The sequence below is a fragment of the Lepisosteus platostomus genome, chromosome 2, assembly GCF_059453375.1.
Source record: "Lepisosteus platostomus isolate fLepPlt1 chromosome 2, fLepPlt1.hap1, whole genome shotgun sequence".
In the NCBI taxonomy this organism is placed as follows: domain Eukaryota; kingdom Metazoa; phylum Chordata; class Actinopteri; order Semionotiformes; family Lepisosteidae; genus Lepisosteus; species Lepisosteus platostomus.
Genome location: NC_142612.1, coordinates 22804314 through 22829710, shown reverse-complemented (window position 1 = coordinate 22829710; position 25397 = coordinate 22804314). Strand labels below are relative to the sequence as shown.

At 33.0% G+C, this 25397-nt stretch overlaps 1 protein-coding gene across 5 annotated transcripts in view; it reads left to right on the top strand.

Moving 5' to 3' along the window:
• Positions 1–17: 17 nt before the first annotated feature.
• pcdh9 (protocadherin 9) overlaps positions 18–25397 on the top strand; it is a 364723-nt gene continuing 339343 nt past the window's right edge. For 2 of the 5 annotated variants that reach the window (XM_088603183.1, XM_088603191.1), the window contains exons 1-2: positions 27–891; positions 1502–4652. In XM_088603183.1, the coding sequence (XP_088459309.1) occupies positions 1620–4652 (3033 nt within the window). In that variant the 5' untranslated portion in view covers positions 27–891; positions 1502–1619. Of the gene's footprint in view, positions 892–1501; positions 4653–25397 lie in introns of all 5 variants that reach the window. The other 3 variants (XM_088603211.1, XM_088603202.1, XM_088603172.1) reach the window with 3 other exon arrangements.

Sequence of the window (25397 nt, the reverse complement as noted above, 5' to 3'; positions counted from 1 at the left end):
CAAGCGATTCAGTAGAGTTTAGTGTGGCGTAAGTGACTTTACCTTTAACCAATCGTTTCACTGCTCCTCCCCTCGTTGCGACGTTTAGAGATGAGGAATCCAATGACTACCGTTGGGGGCGTTGGATGCTGTAATTCACACCCCCCTCTGGGCTTATTGAGAGTTATAACAAGAAATTCAGTTCAGAGAAGGGAGTGAGCCAGGAAGAAAGGGAATTTACTGCAAGGCAGTTATACCATCAAAATTACACCGACCTAGTACCTGTTACCACAGACAAGGCAGATGCGTGCTGAAATAACTGGAGCGTTGTGAGGCAAAGCACTGCTTGAGATGTCCTAAACTGTATGAAAAACAAATACATCACTGAAAAAGCTGGACCACAGTGAACTAATAGGTTCTTTCTGCAACAGCAACATTCACGCAGTTGACTTATCTGGTGAATAACACATTGCATATTACTTTGGTTTTATACGGATGCGGAATGACTGCGTGAACCCGTTTGTCCAAAGGAAAATAGCTTGAGCTGATCACCTGATTGTTTGTTGGAGTGGATCACTGACAATTGCAGTACACGGATTCAACAGAGAATTTCTAACATTGGAAAGTTAAATGAAAAAGGGATTTTTTTTCTATTCTAGCGAATCAAACACCGCTACAGTATATATAGGATTGTGATTTTTGTGCTGTGTCGATGGAACATAACCTCATCGTACGTTTATTCAGAGAAACCAGTGTTGATTAATGAGGAGCTAAATACTGGAGTAATGCAACTACGGTTTTGTTTGCGGAATGAGAAGGAGCATATCTAAGATGTGTTACTGCAATATTAGGCATCAGTATGCCTGTTTGAAACCAGATACTCGCTAACTGCATCTTCAGAAGAAAGCAGGGGTAAGAAAACGCACATTTATGGTCGAAAATGCGAATATAGATAGTCTCCTAGCTTTAGCCGAATGGATTATATATGATACTCATCATATTTCGTGTAATTACCAATATTTATCGTTTAGATTAAATGCTGTTAGACTTTAAAGTTTAGAAGGCAAGTCCTTAATGTTTCAAGACTCGTTTTGCAATTATTATTACAAGGTCTTGAAAGATGATGCTAAGTACTTGAATGGCTGCTTTGGTTACTGCAGCATTATCTTATCGCAAGCTCCTGGAGGTAAAAGGAAAAAAAAAATGACTAAGAACCAAAGATGATGCAAAAAATATATAATATTTTGCAGCTGACAACACAGCAATAAATCAATTTGTTGATAAGTAAAATCAAGGGAAAAGATTTTTAAATGATTAATATTTATTAGGTATATAATACACTTACTACTATGGAGTTTGTGTTGATATGTTAGATTCAAACTAATCAGATTATTATTAAAAGAAAGATCAAGTTTTAATAAAGCAGTGTTCACTGAATTTATTATGTAATATATGCTTTTAATATGCTTAAACAATGTAGTTTTGAATGTGTTATAATTATATCATCGTTGTTTATTTATAGGATTGTTTTGGCAGCTGCTATCCTACGAATTAGAGATTTCATGAATTCTGCAGTCCAGCAGCATTGCATGGTACAATACTGTCTGAATAAAGAAGTGGAAAACAATTAGACAGTTACCATGGACCTAAGGGATTTTTACCTGTTGGCTGCTGTGGTTGCCTGCTTTTGGCTAGATCCTGCTATAGCCCAAGAACTGATTTACCCGATTAGAGAGGAATTGCAAGAAAATGTGCTTATTGGAAACATACCAAAGGATCTGAATATTTCTCATATCAATGCTGCAACTGGAACAAGTGCTAATCTGGTCTACAGGCTGGTTTCTAAAGTTGGGGATACACCTTTAGTCAGAGTTTTAAGCAGTACAGGGGAAATATTTACAACTTCTAACAGAATCGACAGGGAAAGACTTTGTCCTGGTCCTTCTTATGAAGAAAATGAATGTTCTTTTGAAATTGAAGTTGTCATCCTGCCAAATGACTATTTTAGGCTCATTAAGATTAAAATTGTAGTCAAGGACACCAATGACAATGCCCCCATGTTCCCATTCCCTGTTATAAACATTTCTATTCCAGAGAACACACTGATAAATAGCCGTTTCCCAATTCCATCAGCCACTGATCCGGACACTGGATTCAACAGTGTGCAACACTATGAACTAGTAAATGGGCAAAGTGCTTTTGGGTTGGACATTGTAGAAACACCAGAAGGGGAAAAGTGGCCACAGCTTATAGTACAGCAAAACTTAGATAGAGAGCAGAAAGATACTTATGTCATGAAGATTAAAGTAGAGGATGGAGGCATGCCACAAAAGTCCAGCACTGCTATCCTTCAAGTAACTGTCACTGATGTAAATGACAATAGACCAGTTTTTAAGGAGAGCCAAATCGAAGTGCATATACCAGAAAATGCACCAGTGGGTACCTCTGTTGTTCAGTTACAAGCAACAGATGCAGATGTTGGACCCAATGCTGATATCAGATACATTTTTGGCACCCAAGTTTCCCTAGCTACTAAAAGACTGTTTTCTTTAAATGGCACAACAGGCCTTATAACAGTCCAGAGACCTTTAGACAGGGAGGAAACTGCAATCCACAAAGTAACAGTACTGGCCAGTGATGGCAGCTCCAGTCCAGCCAGGGCAACTGTTACTATTAATGTCACTGATGTTAATGACAATCCACCAAACATAGACCTGAGGTATATTATCAGTCCAATTAATGGTACAGTTTACTTATCTGAAAAAGATCCTCTTAATACAAAGATTGCTCTGATCACAGTTTCTGACAAGGATACAGATGTTAATGGAAAAGTAATCTGTTTTATTGAAAAGGATGTCCCCTTTCACCTAAGGGCAGTCTATGATAGCCAATATCTGTTGGAGACCTCATCGCTGCTGGATTATGAGGGCACCAAAGAATACAGCTTTAAAATTGTAGCTTCAGATTCCGGTAAACCCACCCTAAATCAGACTGCTTTAGTCAGAGTGAAGCTGGAAGATGAAAATGATAACCCTCCCATTTTTAGTCAGCCTGTAATTGAGTTGTCTGTTATGGAAAACAATGTACGTGGTTTGTACCTCACGACTATTAGTGCCACTGATGAGGACAGTGGGAAAAATGCAGAAATTGTTTACCAGCTTGGACCCAATGCCTCTTTTTTTGACTTGGATCGTAAAACTGGAGTTTTAACAGCATCAAGAGTTTTTGACAGAGAAGAGCAAGAAAGATTTCTTTTTACAGTCACTGCAAGAGACAATGGAACTCCTCCACTTCAGAGCCAGGCAGCTGTAATTGTAACTGTACAGGATGAAAATGACAACAGTCCTAAGTTTACTCATAATCATTTTCAGTTTTTTGTATCAGAGAACTTACCAAAGTACAGTACTGTGGGAGTGATCACTGTAACAGATGCTGATGCAGGGGAGAATGCTGCTGTGACTCTTTCCATTCTAAATGATAATGAAAACTTCATATTAGATCCTTATACTGGAGTTATTAAGTCCAATGTTTCATTTGACAGAGAGCAGCAAAGCTCATACACATTTGATGTCAGAGCTGTGGATGGAGGTCAACCCCCTTGTTCATCTGCTGCTAAAGTAACTATAAATGTTATAGATGTCAATGACAATACACCTGTTGTCATTTATCCACCATCAAATACGTCATTTAAGTTGGTACCTCTCTCTGCTATTCCTGGATCAGTGGTGGCAGAGGTTTTTGCTGTGGATGTTGACACCGGAATGAATGCTGAACTTAAATATACTATTATAAGTGGCAATAACAAGGGCTTGTTTAGAATTGATCCTGTCACTGGTAATATCACCCTTGAAGAAAAGCCAGCTGTGGCTGATATTGGTCTTCATCGACTAGTGGTCAACATTAGTGATCTGGGTTACCCAAAATCTTTGCATACCCTTGTTCTTCTGTTTCTCTACGTGAATGACACTGTTGGCAATACCACCTATATTTACGACCTGATACGCAAAACCATGGAAACTCCTTTGGATAAAAATATAGGTGACAGCAATGAGACTTATCAAAATGGGGACTATCTGACAATTATGATTGCTATAGTGGCAGGTGCTATGGTTGTTATAGTTGTCATATTTGTCACAGTGTTGGTGCGCTGCCGTCACGCCTCAAGGTTCAAAGCAGCTCAGAGAAATAAGCAAGGCGCTGAGTGGATGTCCCCTAACCAGGAGAATAAACAGAACAAGAAAAGGAAACGAAAGAAAAGGAAATCGCCCAAGAATTCTTTGTTGAATTTTGTTACCATCGAGGAAACCAAACCTGATGACCCTGTACATGAACCAATAAATGGTACAATAAGCCTTCCAGCTGAACTGGAAGAGCAGGGTATAGGACGGTTTGACTGGAGTGCTGCACCAACAACAACCTTTAAACCTAATAGCCCTGACCTAGCTAGGCATTATAAGTCTGCCTCACCACAGTCTGCTTTTCATCTGAAAGCAGACACTCCAGTGTCAGTGAAAAAACACCATGTGATTCAGGAGCTCCCTTTGGACAACACCTTTGTTGGGGGTTGTGACACCCTTTCGAAGCGATCCTCCACTAGTTCAGACCACTTCAGTGCCTCAGAGTGCAGTTCCCAAGGAGGTTTCAAGACAAAGGGCCCATTGCACACCAGACAGGTAAAAGAGCACTTTTACTGGTCTATCAGCACTGCATATAATCGCCCTATCCACCAGTACTAAAGTGCCAGTTTATATTTATTTACTCTGCTTATTGGTCTGAAAAAGAGGAACTGCCTTGAAGTCACATTCATAAAAGTTTCTGTTTTGTACCTTTAAACCTTTAAACCAAAAGGCTTTTGTTATTTTTTTATTGTTTGTAAACCTAGGGCCACATGCACATTTTTTTTCTGAAACCCCTATACATTTTTGATAAGTGTTGTATATTAAACTCAAAGAAGTGTTATGGGTATTTAAATTTGTCGTAACAAATCTACTATATACAGTTATTTCTCAGCTTTTGAACTAATTTTGAGATTGTTTTACAAAATGTATTAGTTCTGTAAAGAATAGAGTAGGATTGTCTTACTAGGATTTGTCAAAGAAACATTTTTTTCTTGCCGGTCTACTCAGTTTAGTACCTGTTTTTTTAGCTAATATCAGAAATAATATTCCATTATTACATTTGATAATGTTGTACAAAGAGACCTTTGTGTAATGGCTTAATGGCGGCTGGTTCCATCAGATAAGATGTACATAATTCCCTTTTCTGTGTTTCACTTATCACTTTTTGTATCTGTGCAGATGAAGTCATGCGAATTAAGAGTTTGGCAGTATTTTGTTTCTTAATGTTATGTGAAATGGACACTTTTGCATTAAATACGGTATATTGACATAATTATATGCTTTAAATTTATTTGAATATGCATGGAGAAGTAATGCTATGTTTTAATTGTTCAAGGAACTAAATAAATTACTCAAGATTACACGGTGAAATAATCTAAGCTTAAATTAAGTTTCTTTTCATAGTAAAGCATACATAAACTAAGACTATTACAGAATTTGAAATATATCTAGTTTAAAAAGGATTAGGAATTAATGAGACACACATTTCTACCTAATCCACATTTTTTTCATAGCCTTACTAATTTTGTATTTAAAAAGCGCTAAATACAACTTGCACTTTTAGTTTTGAATGAACCATAGCTTGATGTTCAAGGGCAGCCTGGAGATGGCACTGTTGCACCACCAGGTTTTTGATGGCATGTTGCCAGTCTGCAGTATATCTGTATTGGGGGTGGGGAAAGGATCAAGCTGGTCGTGCATTCAAATAATTTCTTATGTCTAATGACAATGTTAATGCATTGAAGATTCATTACGGTAGCTTGAAATGTAAATTATAGGACTTTTTTCATGGATATAGTGTAATTATAATAGTTATTGTCTTTTAGGTTTTTCCTCTATGAAGAGCAAAAAACAGTGGATTAATTATTGGTACTTGTTACAGTTTAAATACTGGTACTTTCAATAATAACATTTTTTGGTATTTACATTATGTGTTTGAATTTGTTGTGAAACATTACTGTGTCCATTGGAAAACATGATGAGAACATAAACCACACAACTTTTAACAATGTTCCCAATGTAATAAGCTATGTAAAAACATTGAAATAACCCAAAGCAAATTTAAAAAGGAACATTTGGTAGCTTGAAGAAGAGTTCACTGAACACATTTAAAAGGATTCATTTACATAGGATTTATGTAACTAGTTTAATGTTTTTAACAAAATTTCTAAGGGCAGCTTGTAAGACAATATTAGGAAGAATGCCATATTTTAAATCTTCTTCACTAAGGAACAGATAATGTCCCTGTAAATAGTGCATGAGACCTATAATCACAAGACCTACATTTCTTATAACTGAAATCAGATCACTGATACAGAATATAAGTATAAGCAGAACACTTTATGTTCTTTCATACACCAGCAAAATTGTCTAAATGAATTGAAAGCAATAATTAATAAATCAGTTATTTTCTTTACAAAGTAAATATGGAATTATATGTAGTCAATTTGTCATATGGTTCCTCAAGATCAAGAACAATGTTTGTTCTTTAGATTTTTGTTTTGATAAGAATATTTTTTACAATGTGAAGCATTAGCAGGATTTTAGTGACAGCAGTTTTATTGCAGCCAGAGGCTTTACAGGAACTGCTTTATTACTTCACCCAAACTCTGCTGACAGTGATAGGGCAATTATTATTTTTTTGCCCCCAGTGAGCTATATTAGGTATAAACAACAGCTGCTAAAGACATGAAAACATAGTCTGTTTTTTGTTACTAAAGACCGTATGCTGTTCATGTTTTAAAAACAAAACAATGTTATTATAATAGCAACTTTGACTTGTATTTCTAGGAAGGCAGTCCAAAATATTAAATTACCACATTCTTTAGTATTTCATTGAGTGTTGTTCCTGATACTTTTAATTTGGCGCAAAGTAAATTGCATTATATTTGAAATGGGATAAATCTAATTTTATTTGAGAGTCTTGATACACCAAGTGTTGCCATTTATATTGGATAATCCTTTGGGGAAAGATAATATGTATGTGTTCTTACATATGTTTAAAGTAGAATTTAGAAACTAGTTACTATGTATATGTTCAATTGTAGTAACTGTATCTGTAAGACTACAGTCATCACAACTAAGCCTGTTGTAATAAATAATGATATTTGAAAACAAGTTAAAAACTGTCCATTAGAGAAGTAAAATGAGAATGAATATGGCTGTAGGATGTTTTACATTTACCTCTAAAATTGGTATACTGTTGTGATTATTATTAATACTATTATTAAAACTTTGAAAATGTATGAACATTCATTAGAAGCAGCATACAGTATTTACCACAGTTTACCATACCGTGGTGAGACTGCCAACAGCATCACTTCTGCTCTTGCTTGCATCTAAGTGCAATGTGGTTTGACTAAAGATTACAAATGTGAGGAGGCCATTCTGCCCATCATGCTCATTTGGGTGGTAGAAGCTAATTGATCTGAAGAATCTTATCCCACTGTTTTTTGAAAAAAATCAGGTATTAACTTCAAGAACCTCGGTGGGTTGCTTGTTCCAGGCTCTCAGTACCCTTTAGTTTTAAATACATTTCTAAATAATTTCCAATTGGGTCCTCTGGTTTGTGTTTCACTGTTTATTCTAAAGAAATTGGTTTGATTTTGTCATTTTCTTTGTATGTTTTGAATAACTCAAACTCTCCTTTAATATTCTCTGTTCAAGACTAAAAAATATTCCAATTATTTTAGCCTGTTAAACTAAGATATTCCTTTACGCCTCAGGATATTGTTTTCTCTTTTCTTTTCATGGCAAGGGTTCCAGAGCAGAAACATATTTATTGTTACTTTGTAACAAAATTGTACACAATAGTTTTTTAATAATTACAGTTGTCTATTGTACAATTTTAACACCACTTTATGTAAATTATACACTTTTATCTATATTTCCTTGCATTTGGTTTGCCTTTTTACTCTTTTTCCACATTGTCTGGAAGGTGAAAATTATGTGTTAATATAAACACCTACTGTAGGACTTTTTAAAGTTCAGTTTTTCCATCTTATATTTATAGTTTATATTTCTTCTATCTGCATGTTAATGCTCTAAACTTAACTACATTGCCAGGTCTGCAGGTGTTTGTCCAATCTTTTGAAATCTCTTTGCAACTTCTACAGTGTTTGTGTTTTCTCCTATTTGAATATCAGGTTCAAATAGGAGAATAGAAGGTCTGCCAGGTATTTGTCCAATCTTTTGAAATCTATTTGCAACTTCTACACTGTTTGTTTTTTTCTTCTATGTGAATATCGTCTGCAAACCGCAAGTTTACTAAGATCATGAGTATAACAGGAGCAGTGGTTCTATTATTGCATCTAAGCATTAATCCATTTTTGGTAATATACTGTATTTCCTATCCATTAATCAGCTTTCATTCCAAAAATGTGCAGGCATTGACTGCCTTCCACTGTCAATTTGAGAATTAATCTCTAATGAGGAACTTGGTGAGAAGCTTTCTGAAAATATACATATATCATATACCCTGGTTGTATCTTTTACTATTGTTGCTGGTTTGAAGAACTGTAACAAGTTAGTTATGCAAGACTTCTTTAAATCCATGCTGCCTATGTACTATAATCTTATTTCCATAGATATGATCCTTCAATGTAGCTCTGATTATCCCCTCTGTAACCTTACGTGTAATAGAAGAAAGACTTACAGGTCTCATTGTTTCTTTATCAAGTGCTTAGGACACGGATATTGTTTAAGAGTGACTTTTTTTAAATTCTAAATTAAAATCTTTTTACATTTAATATTCCACAGCTCAACAATTTAAATTTGTAAAATCTGATACAGTGTTTAAAAGGTTGGTTATGTAACTTTAGTGGAAATATTAATGATAAAGTTAGACACATTTCATTTAAAAAAACTGAAGAAAAAATGAAGGTGGAAAGATTAATAACATGAGTAATATAACCAACGACAGTAATTCACTTTGCTAACTATTCACTTCCTAAACTCTCTAAATTCCTGTGCAATTCCTCATTCAGAATAATGCTGAATACACAGTGAGATAAAAGTGTGAACCTGGAATAAAAACAAAATATTATAAAATGTAACTTCATTAAAACTAATTTCTAACATTTACATTTTCTGGTCAATATACTGTATAAGGAGGATACAACTTTATCTTGTTTGTTAATGGCTTTGTTTAGTTTTCAGTGACATGTGAAAAAGACATACCAGCTCCCAATTTCACACAATAGACTGTTGCCATGTGTTAAAGTTTGTAGCTGCTGCTTGAAGTTGAAAAAAAAACCTGACCTGAATAATTATGCAATTCAGGGATGTAGAATTTGCAAGAATAACTTTTGTATTGATTTATAACATTTAAGAGCTTTGCTTATCATAAAAAATGAGTAGATTTGAGTAGATTATTTAATGAATGAACTTTGTCTGAGCCTAAATGAGATGGACTTGCCATTAGAATTTGTATCTCGATGGTTTCTTTGCTTTCTATAGGGTCATGTACAGTACCATATTATGCAGAGATTACTATATAGGAAGCTCATACAATTGGGAAAGGTTTAAAAGGCGAATTGATTAAAACATCATACCTAAGGGGATGGTGTGTTACTATTTCTTTTCAATAGTGCTGATTCAGACCACAGTAACATTTGGTGTTAACGAATGCATATCTTCATCTGCACGTCTTTAATAACGAAATGTTGTTAGTCATGAGGTTTTGTACTTAATGTTATACTGTCTTGGTGTTTGGACTTGAGTAAAATATAAGTTTCATATAGTAATTACCTATTTTTCTTGGTGTATAAACTTGGGGTCTCACATATTTTAGTCATTTAAATTAATTCTAGAAAATAAATGAAATTGACATTCACCTAAACAAAATGTACTTTACTTTTGGTTGCTTTATTTCAGGGTTCGATATCACCTAGTTAAAATAGTATTTTCTTCTCTGTCTGTGATAATGTAGTTAATTTAGAGATATGATATAAATAAATATTAATGTCTAATTAAAATGTAAGACAATTCCCCCAAAATAGTAAATGTGTCCTGTGTGTACATTGTACTTCCTATGCCCATAGTGAAAGTTTCAACCCTTTGCATTACTTGTCATGTAGACCTGCATTTCGTGCACTACCAAAATATCAGACACAATAGGTTGTGTTTGTTCCAAGCTGTGTCTGGTGTTTTATCTGATTTTTATTGTTTCTTAGACAAGGCTGTTCATTTGAACACAACAGGGCTAGGAATATACTTTAGCAGAGAGAACTGAACATTCTTATCTGACAAAGTGTGAAACCGTAGTCACCACTCCTATTCCATCTACTTGTGGTCCACATCCAAATACTCAAATGTCAAGTTAAAGTACCTTGGATTTTTTCATATTTATAGTCTTTTGTATATTTTACACTATTGATGTGCATTTTCAGATTTATTTTTCTCAGTCTTTTCAACCCCAAATATCAGATGGTAGACCAATAACATAAAATAAAGAACAAAGCAATTGCAATGACATACTGTATAAAGAATATGAGCAAACTGAAATATGATAAAGGAAGATAGCTTAATGTATTGCTTAATATATTTTGCTTTCATAAATAAACAACACAGTAATTCTGGACTTTCTGTGTAAACAATTGTGTATGCATCTCTTCCTGCTTGAAGCAGACCTACAGTAGCATACAAATTTATATAAACATAATACAGTTAATTAAGTTAATTCCTCTTGATATCAGTACAGCTGCTGGGAGTAGCAGACCTACATGTACATCTGAGAAATTGTAAAAAGTGATTTCTATTTAGCAGGAGAACATAAGTGAACTCAGTTAAATTTTTGTGCACCTTGACATAACAATAATAAACAGCATCAAACTGTAAGCTTTTTGTAAACTTAATAGTACTTATACAGTAGGTTGTATGAAAATGCTTTAACAAAAAAACTTTAGTAAAACATCAAATGCTTACAAGTATTACATCTTGCAAGTTCAGATGAAATGTTCGATTATCTGCTAGCTTTTATTTTATCCACGTATTTTGGTGATCAAAGGAAAAGTTTTTTTTTATATATATACAGTATACTGCATATACTGTATAAAATGCTTATCAGTAATAAGTTTGTGAGTACCATGTTGTTACCTAAATACCTTTTATGTCCAGAAATATTTTATTGCATCATGCCTGTCAAGTGAACATTCAAGTAATCCAATGGAATTTTAGTGTTTAAAGTAATATACTGTAATTATGTACTGTATATTCTAAACTTTATAAAGCAGGTTTTTATTTGTTTTTTAATTTCTATTTTAAATTTCTGTCAATAGACATTACCATAACAGCTACTGTCATATATTCAGTACATGGGTCATTATGTAATTGAGTAAAATCTACATTTTCCTCTAGTTTTATAATAAAGCAGTGCAAATTACCAGGGATTTAATTTTGTTGTTCTATAAACCTAGTTTTGTGTAATGTTCATCACTTTCAGTCATTTATGTAATTTTGATTAATTTTCATTAAGAAATATATCTAAAAAATATATATTTTCCAAAATGTATTTTTAATGTTAAATGTTAGATTCAGACACACTACACAGGGTCAACAGATATAAATAATAATTGCAATGTCTTCAGCCAGCAACAAGATCCCAACATTCCCTAATAATGAAAGCAGCTTGTCATTTAAGTCAGTATTCAAAAATAAATATATTGAGATTTTGTTCTTGGAAAATAGTTTGCAAATGTACAAATTATATATTCATAGTAATGTGATTGCATTCTGATGTTTTATAAGGTTCAAATATGCAGTGGCTATATTCCTTTCACATTTGGAAACAACTAAGTATGTAAATTATAGTTCAGTGACTGTTGAAAAACAAAGTATAGTTAGGAGAAAAAATAATTAAAATATGCATTTCTAAAATGTTATATTTGAATTGACATTCAAAATATAAACTGAATGAGTTCTTTAAAAGTTTACTGAAATGGATGGTTTGAAGAAAATGTTTCTTTTCTGTTTATAACATCATATTCTTACAAAGAGCAACTAAATAAAACATGTAGAAGGCACTTCAATGATTGACCTAGCTGCCACCTCTTAGTGTTAGGATAAAGAGATAATGTAAGCTCAACAAAGATTGTCTGCACTGTTCTAAGTCCGCATGACCAGGAAATGATGTGAAGGTTGTTAAATGGTTGTGAACTTGCACGTACTGTAGATCGTAATGAATCTTGACATATGGGTTTTGTTCAAAAGATTTACCATGATTCTTGCTTTCCATAATCTACCAGTACTGTTCATAGTTGATAGGCACTTCAGGCACTGTGGTGGTATATTCTGATGTGGTGAGCTTTTGGGAATTACTCCTGGGGTCATCTTGTCAATAGCTAAACATAACAGTGCAATCATTAGTGCGGTCATGTAAAAATTATACAACTGAAGTTTTAAATTAAGTGGAATTCTACAACTGACCTCATGTCTCATTGAAATTATATTACTGCATTTATGTATTTTATAATGTATATAAGACATGTTTCATGTAAATTGAACTCCTGGTAATCTTGCTTAATGTGCTTTGTTATATTATGTTGGACTTGTTTTGCTTTATGTAATGTAAACTTTATATCTGAAGTCTGTATTCAGTTAAAAGGCAAAAAGTTACATACTGTATATGGTGTTTATTTCATAAATGTTTTTTTCATTTATATATATGAGCTAAACACCATTCTAAAGAATTGTTTGAGCACTGTTTACACATTTTTATAATTTCACAATAAATGTTGAAAAGTGATCCTTTGTTTTTATTGTTAATTTTAAACCTGAATAACTGTAGTATATTCAATTATTTGATCCAGGTGAAACTCAGATTTCTATCAAATAAAACTATTCCGATTTCCAACTATTCCATTTGAAAAGTACCTCAAATGTAAATCATTTGTTTAATATCTCATCATCTGTGTAGCATTAATAACATTATTAAACCTATTTATTAAACCCTTTATTCCTTGTGTAATATCTTGGTTTTAAAAATCCATAATGGATTATCCCTCACTAGATTTTCTTTAACTTCACTCCCTAAAACATAAAAATGTAAAATACATTCATATATCATGGTGTCAAACGTTTAAGAGCCCTTTGTGTGTCCGTGAGACTTAATAAAGCAAATATTTTGATAGGGCTTCATATTATGATGTAATAAAAAACATTTATAACAACACCTTCAAAACATTTTGTTCCATGGCAACAATTTGACAATTTGTTAGGAATTTCTAACCAAATTCTTTAAAGCTTCTAACCACATATTTAGAACTTTTTTACTGAATAATAATAAACATTTTGTACGATTACATTCATTCTACAACATTCATGTTCAATCTTCAAACTTCCTACACACATTTTCAGTAAATATTGAGAAAAGTTTAGGCCAAAAAAACTTTGAGTACCAATCTTTTAGTACTCAGTGCTGTCTAGCAGGTTTAATTACAAGAAGAGTTGGATACATTTCTGTTGAATTATGCATTCTCATTTAAAATATTGCAGAATATTCTCACCTCTTTCAGTTCATATGTCAATAATGTTTTGAAAAATGTATTTAAAATGAGTCACTGTTGAAATGATTCTTCTTTTCGGCACATTGAAAGTGATTCCATTCTTATTCAAAGCACTTTGCTCTGCATTATCTTATACTGACGTTTGAAGGTTTTCCTTGCACTGTTCTTTAAATTAGTGCACCTCTTTTATCTTAACACATGAACTTCCTGACTGCTGAATATATTTTTATAAAGAGCATGTATTTTTCTGTCCTGTAAAGCATGAATAAGAAATTATTTATCTAGCACCTTTCACAAAATACCTTTCCCTGGAAACACTTTTTCCAAAAAGCTGCATCAGATGACAAGTTGTCACTGAGTTAAAAAAATTATTTCATTGCAGTGACATTTAAAGAATATGAGCAAACTGAAATATGATAAAGGAAGATAGCTCTATCCTTGCTTAATATATTTTGCTTTCATAAATAAACAACACAGTAATTCTGGACCTTCTTTGTAAGCAATTGTGTATGTATCTCTTCCTGCTTGAATCAGACCTAGCATACAAATTTATATAAACATAATACAGTTAATGAAGTTAATTCCTCTTGAAATCAGTACAGCTGCTGGGAGTAACAGACCTACTGTACATGTTCAACCCAAGGACAGCTGAGAAATTGTAAAAAGCAGGAGAACATAAGTGAACTCAGTTAAATTTTTGTGCACCTTGACATAACAATAATAAACAGCATCAAACTGTAAGCTTTTCGTAAACTTAATAGTACTTATACAGTAGGTTGCATGAAAATGCTTTAACAAAAAACTTTAGTAAATATCAAATGCTTACAAATATTACATCCTGCAAGTTCAGATGAAATATTCGATTTTCTGCTAGCTTTTATTTTATCCACGAAATACTTTATTGCATCATGCCTGTCAAGTGAACATTCAAGTAATCCAATGGAATTTTAGTGTTTAAAGTAATATACTGTAATTATATACTGTATATTCTAAACCTTATACAGCAGGTTTTTATTTGTTTTTTAATTTCTATTTTAAATTTCTGTCAATAGACATTACCATGAAACATACAACCAAGTCCCTTTAACTAGATTAATTATGTGTAATAAATATTACATATATAGAAAGTATGTCATATGCAAATATTATGAATAGAAATGAGAAATATACATAATAATCACATTAAATTCACATTACTTTCATAGTTAACAAGCAACATGATGTGTCATCTCCTTTGGCTCAAATACCATATTTCCAACAAAGTAATAGAGTGTAATATTGCCACTGAAAATACATAATCTGACGGAAGGGTGAGAATCAAATGGTGTTTCATAGATGTTTGACTTGTGCATTCTGTTCCTGGGATATGTTATTAATTTACCTGATCCCACTGTACCCCACGAATAGAAAGGAAGAAAATTAAAAATAATCCATGAAAGAAATAAAGCTTAGAAAAAGATTCCCTGCAAGCTATTGTGTAAGTTGCTGACTACAGTGTTTTGTGAGTTTTATTTTGGGGGAGAATAGAAGGAATTCTAATATTTTAACATGACTAAACCTTACAACCACAAACAGCCTGCAAAAGGGCAACTTATGAAGATGGTTGATAACTTTATATTAAGTGTCTTCTTATATTTTTCAGGAGATGGAGCAAAACGGTATTTTTTTAATTCCTCAGTTTCATTACTTTATTGATCTAATTTTAGTGAAATTCATAAACTTACAGTCATAGAAAATCTGGAGAATAAAATGTAGGTATCAAAAGTGTGTCACCAGGTGTGTATTTGAATAAAAGTCTATTGTCAAGGGTTAAATCAACATAAGGGTTTAAGAATCTTACAGCATTTTCTTCCTCACTTTATTTAGTTTTCACAAAGTATATGAAAGTCTAATCACATTATTATTTATTTTATCCGTAGAGGTATTATAAATCATATTTTCCATTTTATATTTTAACTCTCCTCACAAGTAAGTTGAATTAGAGAAAGATGCTAACTGGTTTTTTATATAAATTCCTACTATCAAGAAATCATTTTCTCTGTACTGTCTATAATAAAAGTAAATATGTGTCTTTCTAATCAAAAGTATTTATACTAGAAAATGTTGTCATACAGATTAGGAGTCAGAGATCCAAAGGCATACAATTTAGCTCCAGGGAAAATTGTGATGAATTTGTGATTTGCTGGCTGTGCTTCTTTCAATTTGAAGCCATACTCTGAAAATCTAAAATGGCCTATCTATTACATTTAAAAGACAGCTGTATATATTATCTGGCATACACATCTAATGTGAAAGCAAATCTTCGCTGAGAAAAATGTACATTGCAAAAATGGAGTCTGGTAAAAGTCTGATAAAAGGATTTCTGTTGCCTGTTGATTTTTACAAAAGTAATATCCACAGTACCCACATTCTTTCTTTTTTTTAATTCTACAATGATACTTTTCTGAACTTCAGATTTGAAGACATCTGAGGTCTGAGATCACAGGATCCCAGAATGAATGGTAGTGTTCATGATGCAAATACGCAACAATGGAACAATTATTCTTTTACTCATTTGTCAATGTTATCATTGTTCTTCCTTACAATATGCAATATATCTGCTTATAATTAGGTGACTGTAAGGAGATATTTATAGATTGAAATGTAATATTGGATAGTAAAACTGGGTTGGGTCCATCCATATTGAAAAGTCCATAAAAAGTGAACTTCTTGAAGCAGGAGGACAGTGTGTTGGATTTATAATACAAAGGCTGAAGAATTGAATCCCTAGATTACAGAACTTTTCTTCAATTTAAGGGTCACATAGTATTTTAAATACAGTTTTTAAAAAAGCTGAGTTTTTAATTCAGTTGGTAATAACTCATTGATTTACATTTAACTTTTAATTCCTGCCACCACATACAGTACATGGCAACATTCATTTATACTATCGTGACCACGATAAATCTATCGTAAAATCTATCGTGACCACAGTAATACCCTATACAAACAATCAATTGAAAGCTCCCCCTTTAGGTTTAATCAACTTGCGGAGAATGTTAAAAAGGTCTGACTAAAAATCAGTTAATAGCTTCATTTCCTTGACTGATTCTTGTCTTTGACAAGATGACGAAAGAGAGCTGCACTAGTGTTGAAACTCATCCATTTCTTTCTGGTGAAATAGTACTGGAGTACAAATAAATTCCTGTCACACATAAGAGGTTGGGTTATTCCTGTTATTTATTAGAGTTATACAGAGAATTTGGGCTTTCTAATTTCACAAGGTCTTCAGTTATAGAAACAAATATTTTTCTACATTAGCTTCTGATGTGGTGAAACTATTAAATGTATTTAACTTTGTGAATGGCTGGTGATGTCAGCACTAAATAGTTTATTTCATTCTAAGTAATTTTAATATCGCAGTACACTTCAGATGCAGGGTATTTTTAGAGCACAATAAACTTTTCCACTGTTTTATCGGTTTGCTGATAAAATTACATATAGCAAAAAAATGTTTTTCAATTGTGCATCTGTGTTTCTGGAGGATTGAGAATTGACAGGTTCTGTGAACCACAAAACTAAATTTTTCATCAAGCCCTTTGTACATCTGATTTAGACTATGTTTTAATTAGGCTTAAAGACTGAAAGACTGTTTAGCAGACTGCAGTGTGTGCATTTAACAAGAAAAATTAAGTCAAAGGGAAACAGATGGTCAAGGAAAAGGGCTACAGCAGTAGAATCCTACTTTCCTGGTGTGAAATCTCTTTCGTGTAGTTTCAGGAGGACATGAGTATCCTTCTTTCAGCTGGTGGGTCTTTATTTTAATTTGACTGCAATACTTTTACAATCATCAATCCAGCAGTTTGACAAAAGGTTCCTTACTGGTAGTTTGTACATATATGAATCATAATAAAATCCAATGGCATATACTATATTTTTGTGTATATTGTATTTGCTTCACCTGTTACATTGTATGTGTGTGTTATTTGACTTTTTATTAATTGATTTATTATTTTATTGATTTATACTTTAAATGTGATGTGTATGCTCGTGGATATTAGTGTACATGCTTATTTTATGGTATTGTATATAGTTATTTATAACTGTGACAGAAGATCACAAAAGGGAGAATGCGGTTATGTACAGTAGGGAGCCTTCAAGATGCATATAAATAAAAATGGACTTCTACTCAAATCAATCTAAAGTGTAAAAACTAAGACTTTTCTCAAGTGTTTCAGTAGCATATAATTTGTTGGTACTCTTTGTCACGGTATTTACTGTTGTTTAATTAAAATCTAATATTACATCAATATGATCTTATGCCATACCTTTAGTAAATAATACTTCTCTGAACCTCAAATCTGAAGACATCTGAGGTCTGAGATCATAGGATCCCAGAATGAATAGTAGCGTTCATGATGCAAATACTCAACAAAGGAACAATTATACTTTAACTTATTTGTCAATGTTATCATTGTTCTTCCTGACTACATACAATCATGTGCCAAATGTCCACAGTGCAGAGATGTATACTGTCTAGAAAAAGAAACTGTGTTTGGCATAGAAAAGTGATGTATTGTTGAGGTACAAGATGCATCTCTCCATTATCATAAATCTGCTTTTCCTGGTGAGGATCCCTGCAGTTTAAGAGCCTATCCTAACAGTGTAGAGTATAAAGTGGGATTATCACTGCTCTTGCCTGGACAGGAAGTGAGGCAATACATTGTAGGAAGACAGAGAAAGGGACAAATTAGGATAACCAATGAAACCTACCCAGTTAAAACATGCCCAATGGGGAGAACATACAAAGTTCACACAGAAAGTTCTCTAGCCCTGAATGTAACACAAATATCCAAGAGCTGTAAGGCAGCAGCACTAATTACTTTGCCACTGATATAAGATATTTAGTACATCAAAATGATTAAATCAACAGCAGATAAGGCATTCTTGAAATATCACACATGCAGACCGGGCTTATTATATTAATAATATAATGATCTGTGTATTTTAAAAGCAATCCTATATCTGTTTACTGTATTTAAAATTTTGTGTTTCACTTAGTGCATATTTTTACTATCTGCAATTATTTTCTAATTGCAGATTGAGATGAATCTTCAAAATAAATTGGAGAACGATAACAGCTCTCCAACACAAGTTGTAATTTTATTTCATTGCTTCACATCTGCTGTGAAACAACCCCAAAAGCATCTTGTCTGATATATTTTACATATCCTGTTTTATACATTTTATTTTGCATTCATTTCTGTTGTCTTGTTCCAGGGCTAAAGTAGTTGTTTCGTGTTTTTCTGTTTCATCCTTTACTTATTACTTTTAAAATTGTGGCATGCTAAAATCACAAATTGAGTACTTGTTTTGACACAACAAATTCTTAGATTGATTGTTACAGTATATCGGTCTCTTATTGTTGTTGTAGCTACCCTCTATAGGCAATTAAGGGTGTGAACCTGCTTTATTTGCCTTGTGTTGTTAAACATTGATATCCTGAATGTGTCCCATCATTTGGCTCTATGACATACATTATAACAGATAATTAGAACTCAGAAGTGCATTAAGGATGCTTCTATAACACAGTTTGGAACACCATAACCAAGACTGCAGCGCACAGACTTTATATTTACATATTTTTTATATTGCTTGATACAACTTCTGAAACACAACAGTTACTACACATTGTCCAAGCCGTACATTGGATCTAAACCTTGGATTTACAATTCCAGGAATTTGTGCTATCATGTTTGAGTGCATAAAATAGTGATACTTTAATGGAACAATTTACAAATAAAAATTCAACCGTTGTTTATTATAGTACTTCTAATGGTTCTACACCATCCATAATTGATTTAAAAACTATTATAGTCCCTATGATCCTGATAAATTCGCAATATAATAACAGATTTAGTGTTGCAAAGTGATATAGTATAGTATTATATTGCTTTCCTGCACATTATTAAAACCTATCTCTATAATTTAGGAGGTTTCTTTAAAACATCTAAAAACATATTCATAACATGTTCATTACTGTATAAAACCAGTAATTGTCTTGCACCATCCTCTTGTAAAAGTAACATAAGAGACTGTTTAAAATATATATAAACAGCATTTTGTGAATATACATACATGCATATGCAAGTCTCTATTAAAAAATCTTTAAATAATAATAAGTTTATTTTTGCAGTTTATTCATACTTTTTAATACAGGAGCAATGCCAGTTTTTACTATGTTGTCAAATATTCTTCCGATGTAAAGTCAGTTTTTTTTGTCCATACAGTTCATGAGATGTCTTCAAACATTCCACAGTCTGTATAAAGAAGATGTTTTATTAAAAAAAACAGGTATAATATACTGGAATTCAAATGTCATTAAGGTATATTATTTAATATAAAAATGTAAGAGAAAATATATTTTTATTAAGATAATATTTTTACTGTGAATTCATTTTATATTCTACTTATGTTAGAATTTTGTGGCAGAACATTATCCGCTTACAAACGATTCCTTCCCTCTTCCACAGAAAAGGTAAGAAATTTTAACAAAAATTATGATTAATCAAACTTTCCTTTTTGTACTTTGTATTTCATAACCAAGATCACTAGAAACACTTATTTTTAAAAGGGATACACAGAATATGACATCAAACCCTAAAGGTAAATAATCATATTTGCTATTCAGCTTAAAAATGAGTGCTGCAGTTCATTTATTTTTTCCTGGTATTTAAATTGTTTTAATTTACACTATTATAAATCAATTCAGTTGCCAAAGTGTTTGAACTGAATTACATTTTTTTATTAGAAATCAAAAGCAGAGAAACAGATAATTTCATTAACTTTGAAAAGGTTTTACCTAGCAGGATTCCAAAACATATGTAGCCTCTAAGATTTTACACAATAGCAATGGCTGTCTGTTTTCAATTAAATAAAAAAAAGTAATGGCATTGATACGGAGTCACACTGACATGAAATGTAAGTGTACTTAGGAGAAAGGGAGTAAAGGATGGATGGCTTTTGCAGGCTCCTGTCCATTAGCTGGAGAATGGCTGGCAGTGTTTTCTGTTCCCCTGATTCAGAGAGCACTCTATGGCTTTGGAATGGGGACACTAAGTAGAAAGTATGTAGGATAGAAAATGCCACTCAGCTTGATCTTGCACTATGGCAGTTATTTTTGTGCAGATCTGCTGCCCCTGTAACCTAGTTTGTTTGTTTTTAACATACAGTAACAGTACAGGACTGATGAGTTTGTAAATGGAATCGTGTAAATATAACCCCAAAATATGTGGTTTTTAATATGGGTGTTTAATTTTTATGGAGGAATAATTGTGAAGATCAAATCGCTCAAAGACAGAAACCGAAAAACTGATGAACTATGCATTGTGTAAGAGTTCTGAACAAAAGTTTGTGGTTTTGTAAGATTTGTGTGAGAGGTTGATGCTGTGTTGAACTGAACAATGTACTTGTTTGTTGCCTTGATCTAAAAGAAATATTTACCATTTGGGATAATCAATGTTTTCTGAGCTTCGTATTTTGATTGGCTACTAATTATATTCATTTGATACTGTAGGAATTATCTAGTGAATCCCAGAGCTATTGCACCTAATACATAATTCATGTAAAATGACATGGGACCTTATTTAAACGTGCACATTGGCTACATCATGCATGCATGTGTCACTCTATATAATGATAAACAGCCATTACTTAAAGAGATAATAATAATTAATAATTGCTTACACTTATATAGCACTTTTCTGGACATTCCACTCAAAGCGCTTTACAGGTAATGGGGATCCCCTCCACCACCATCAATTTGCAGCATCCACCTGGATGATGCGACGGCAGCCATAGTGCGCCAGAACGCTCACCACACATCAGCTATCAGTGGGGAGGAGAGCACAGTAATGAAGCCAATTTATAGAGGGGGATTGTTAGAAGGCCGATGGGAAATTTGGCCAGGACGCCGGGGTACACTCCTACTCTTTTCGAGAAACACCCCGGGATTTTTAATGACCACAGAGAGTCAGGACCTCGGTTTTACGTCTCATCCGAAGTGTCCCCGTCACTTCACTGGGGCATTAGGACCCACATGAGCTAAAGGGTTAGCGCCCCCTGCTGGCCCCACTAACGCCTCTTCCAGCAGCAACCTTAGTTTTTCCCAGGAGGTCTCCCATCCAGGTACTGACCAGGCTCACACCTGCTTAGCTTCAGTGGGTTGCCAGTTGTGAGTTGCAGGGTGATATGGCTGCTTTAACAGCTACAAAGGTCTTTTAGCATGTGCTGTCTAACTAGCATTTTAACCATGTACTACAAATTAAACTCTCTTTTTATTCCTGTAATTTACCAGGTAAGTAAGTGGAGAACAAATTCTTATTTTCAATAACCACCTGGAGAGTAATTTATACAGAGGACATTCTCTGAATCAATTTTCAAGTAGTACCTTGCTCAAGGTCATAAGATCAGCATCCCACCTGGGATTTGAACTATGAACCTCTGATCCAGAGTCTCTAACCACTATGCCACACTGCTGCCAGCTACATACTATATGAAATGACCTACCAAAACCATAAGTTAATAAATCTCTTGGCAGTTTAAGAAGTTGTGGAATACTCTAAAATCAATTTTCACATGACTCTTTCTCTCAGCCTGTCATCCTTAGTCATGCCAATGGACAACTGGGCCTGGATTTAAAAAGCTTAAATTTACCCATATATACAGTATAGCAAATTCCAAATGCCTTTTGATGACAGCTCTGTTCGCCAGAGGCTTCTTGAATATACCCAAAGGATAGAAACTGTCATATTTTAGTTTTGGAATTTCTAATTGGCAGGGTGAGCTGAAACGTTTGTTTTAATCTTGGTTTGAGAAATCCTATTGGCAAAAGCTGGCATCGTTACAGTGAATCTGTAATATATTTATAATTTGAACTTCTCCACCAAAAATGTTGTTCTACGAATATGATAAACACACTAAGAGTAAAATATTATGGATATTATATTCATATATAGTTGACATACGTTTTCATCTTTTCAATCTACTGTACCATACTAGTAGATTAAAATTCTGCTTGTAATTCTTATATAATGTTTAACTTCAAATTTAACCCTACTGGTCTGTGTTGTCACAGCCATTTCAGGGCCATTATTGCTATTGGTACACTGATAAAAACAACTTTGTTTACTGAGGGACATCTATTTCTTAAGGAAACATTTGTATTTGCTTTAGAGTCTTTTTAAATTATGGTCTCTTAGTCAAACCACTATGGGAATTATTTTGTTGGGTCTTATTTTAGCATGGATTTAGTCTTAATACTTAGTATTAGTATAAATACTTAGTGGAATAGTTAAGGATTCCACATGAATATTCCACATTTCATGCAATTTGTGAAGATAGACTCCACCACTCCTTGTTTTATTCCTTTGGATTAATTTATTGTACAATGGGCAAGCAGCAATAATTTGTTTTTCATTTGTGACAAAGTGCAGTCTAGTGCAATTGTTAATAGAGCGTAAGGGGCAAAGTTGAACATACTATTTGAGTGATTTCATCATTCTCTGAAATTAGGATTTTGAGCTATAGATCTTTGTGATGCATGAAAGAAGAATTTTTATATAAGATGAGCATGCATGGCAATCACATTGTAAAGAGTGTCTGTTCTCCAACATGCACTTCACAGAAAAGGGTTGGTGTTGTGGGAAGTTAAATTGTGTATTTACTGTATTGGCAGTTTTGGTTAGTACTGTGCTGATTTCTACTGTATATAGTAAAAATGCACTCACATTAATATTAGGTGAAAGGACAATTCACCTTCTCTCCTATTAATTTGTGATATTTTTGCTTTATTCTGCACCTCACTAATTACAGAAAGGTTTTGTGAAGGTTTATTTTTTTATATTTGAGATTTTCAGGCTTGACAGTTCTTTACAGAATCAGATCATGTCAATTAAACCAAAAATACAATTGTACAATGTAGTTAATAATAACATATAGTTAGCTATAGAAAAAAATCAATTTAATCTGTTATATCAACCACAAAATATAATTTTACATGTTATTTAGCATTTCTTTTGTGAACTTTCTACATACCATTTTCCATTTACAGATTAATACATTTTAATACTAACTTTAATAATTTTATTTTAATATTAATTTAAGTTTAAATAAATTAGTTCATTTTATTAGTAAATACCTATTCATTTGTGTAAAGCTTTAAAGTTTTATAGTTCAAAATGCTGTAATGTCAAGAGCAATGTCTACTGTATCTATTAGAAATAGTATAAATTATTTTTAATGGAGGCATAATGCTCTCATTACTTGTGACACCTAAACTTTTCCTAATCAATTTGTTTTCAGCCATGTGTCAAAGGGAAATTTAGCTGATGTTTTAAAATGGAAAGATAATTACATTTATGTTTTTGTCCTGGGAAATAACACAAATTCTAATTATTTATTTATAGTTAAAGGGTTTTTAATTATTATTCTAGATGTTTACGGTATGTGTAATGATTCTGTTAAAAAGTAAATGTCAAGAACTGAACACATTCTGAGCATAAAATATATACGCATATAGTTGTTGAAGAACAAGCAAATAGTCTGTTTATTTAATCAGGGAGGAAAGACCTATGGAGAAATGACACACCAACAAGAGATCCATCTTCTGCATAATTCACTCTTCTCAGAAAATACAATATAAAAGTACACACACATCCATGGATACATTTCTGTATCATTGTTTACGGAAGAATGCTATATTGTTATTGATTACAACACAAGCTGAAACATTTCATTTGCTGCAAATTCTGTGCACTGCATACATAATGATTTGCAGCCAATGCAGTTATCTTGTTCAGTCACAAGGGAGAGTTTTGCTGTGAAGCTGGGGGGAGGAGAGGGTAGCTTGAACATGTGCAATTTAAAAAACAAACAGTTGCTACAACTGTTGGCTTCAGAGCAACTTGAATTTTTTTGTAGTTTATGGAACGAATACAATTAAAGGGTGAAACAATATAATTTATCATATTGCAAAGTTGCAACTTTGCATTATGTTACATACAGTATTGTAGTACTTCACAATGTAATATTCAATTTTATGTTGTTTTCATTGCAACAAAATTCCAACTGTTAAAAGTATTATATATATATATATATTTTTTCCTTTTTCATTTTCTTATTTTATTAGTATTGACAAAGGATTTATTTACAGTTTATTTATTTTTCTTGTGATTTAAATGTAAAAATCTGATCTATCTCAAGCTTAGTGCATCTAAGTTTTCAGAGTTTCATGAAGCCTTTCCTCAGATGCTATCTGGATTAATCACTAAAATTAATCCAGTGACATCTTCATTCCAATTTCCACTACCCTGTCTTGTTCAAATTCTATCATAACTTATTCTGTCCCTTTGTCAATGAACAGTATAGTTTCCTCATTCCTTAACATTATTATATGCAGTTATTGCCTCTCTGCTAAAAAAGACAGTTTTAGACTCCAGGTAGCCCCTTAATCATCAGTCAACTTCTCACCATTTTTGCAAAGGTTCTAGAATGGGTTGTTGCTGTTCACTTGTTTACCAATCTGAAAAAAAAAAAAACAGAGCGATTTCAGTCTGGGTTCAGAATTTATCTTGAGAAATATTCTGCTGATAATCACTGACTCTGGAATTGTTTGCATTATTTCATCCTGCTAGATCTTAAAGTTTCTTTTAAAACAGTTGATCATACCTTCGTTCTGAACGGACAGTGAGCGTTTTTGGTATTATTAGAACTGTGTTGTTGTGGTTCAAATCTAATAGAAAATAATTTGTTGAAGTGG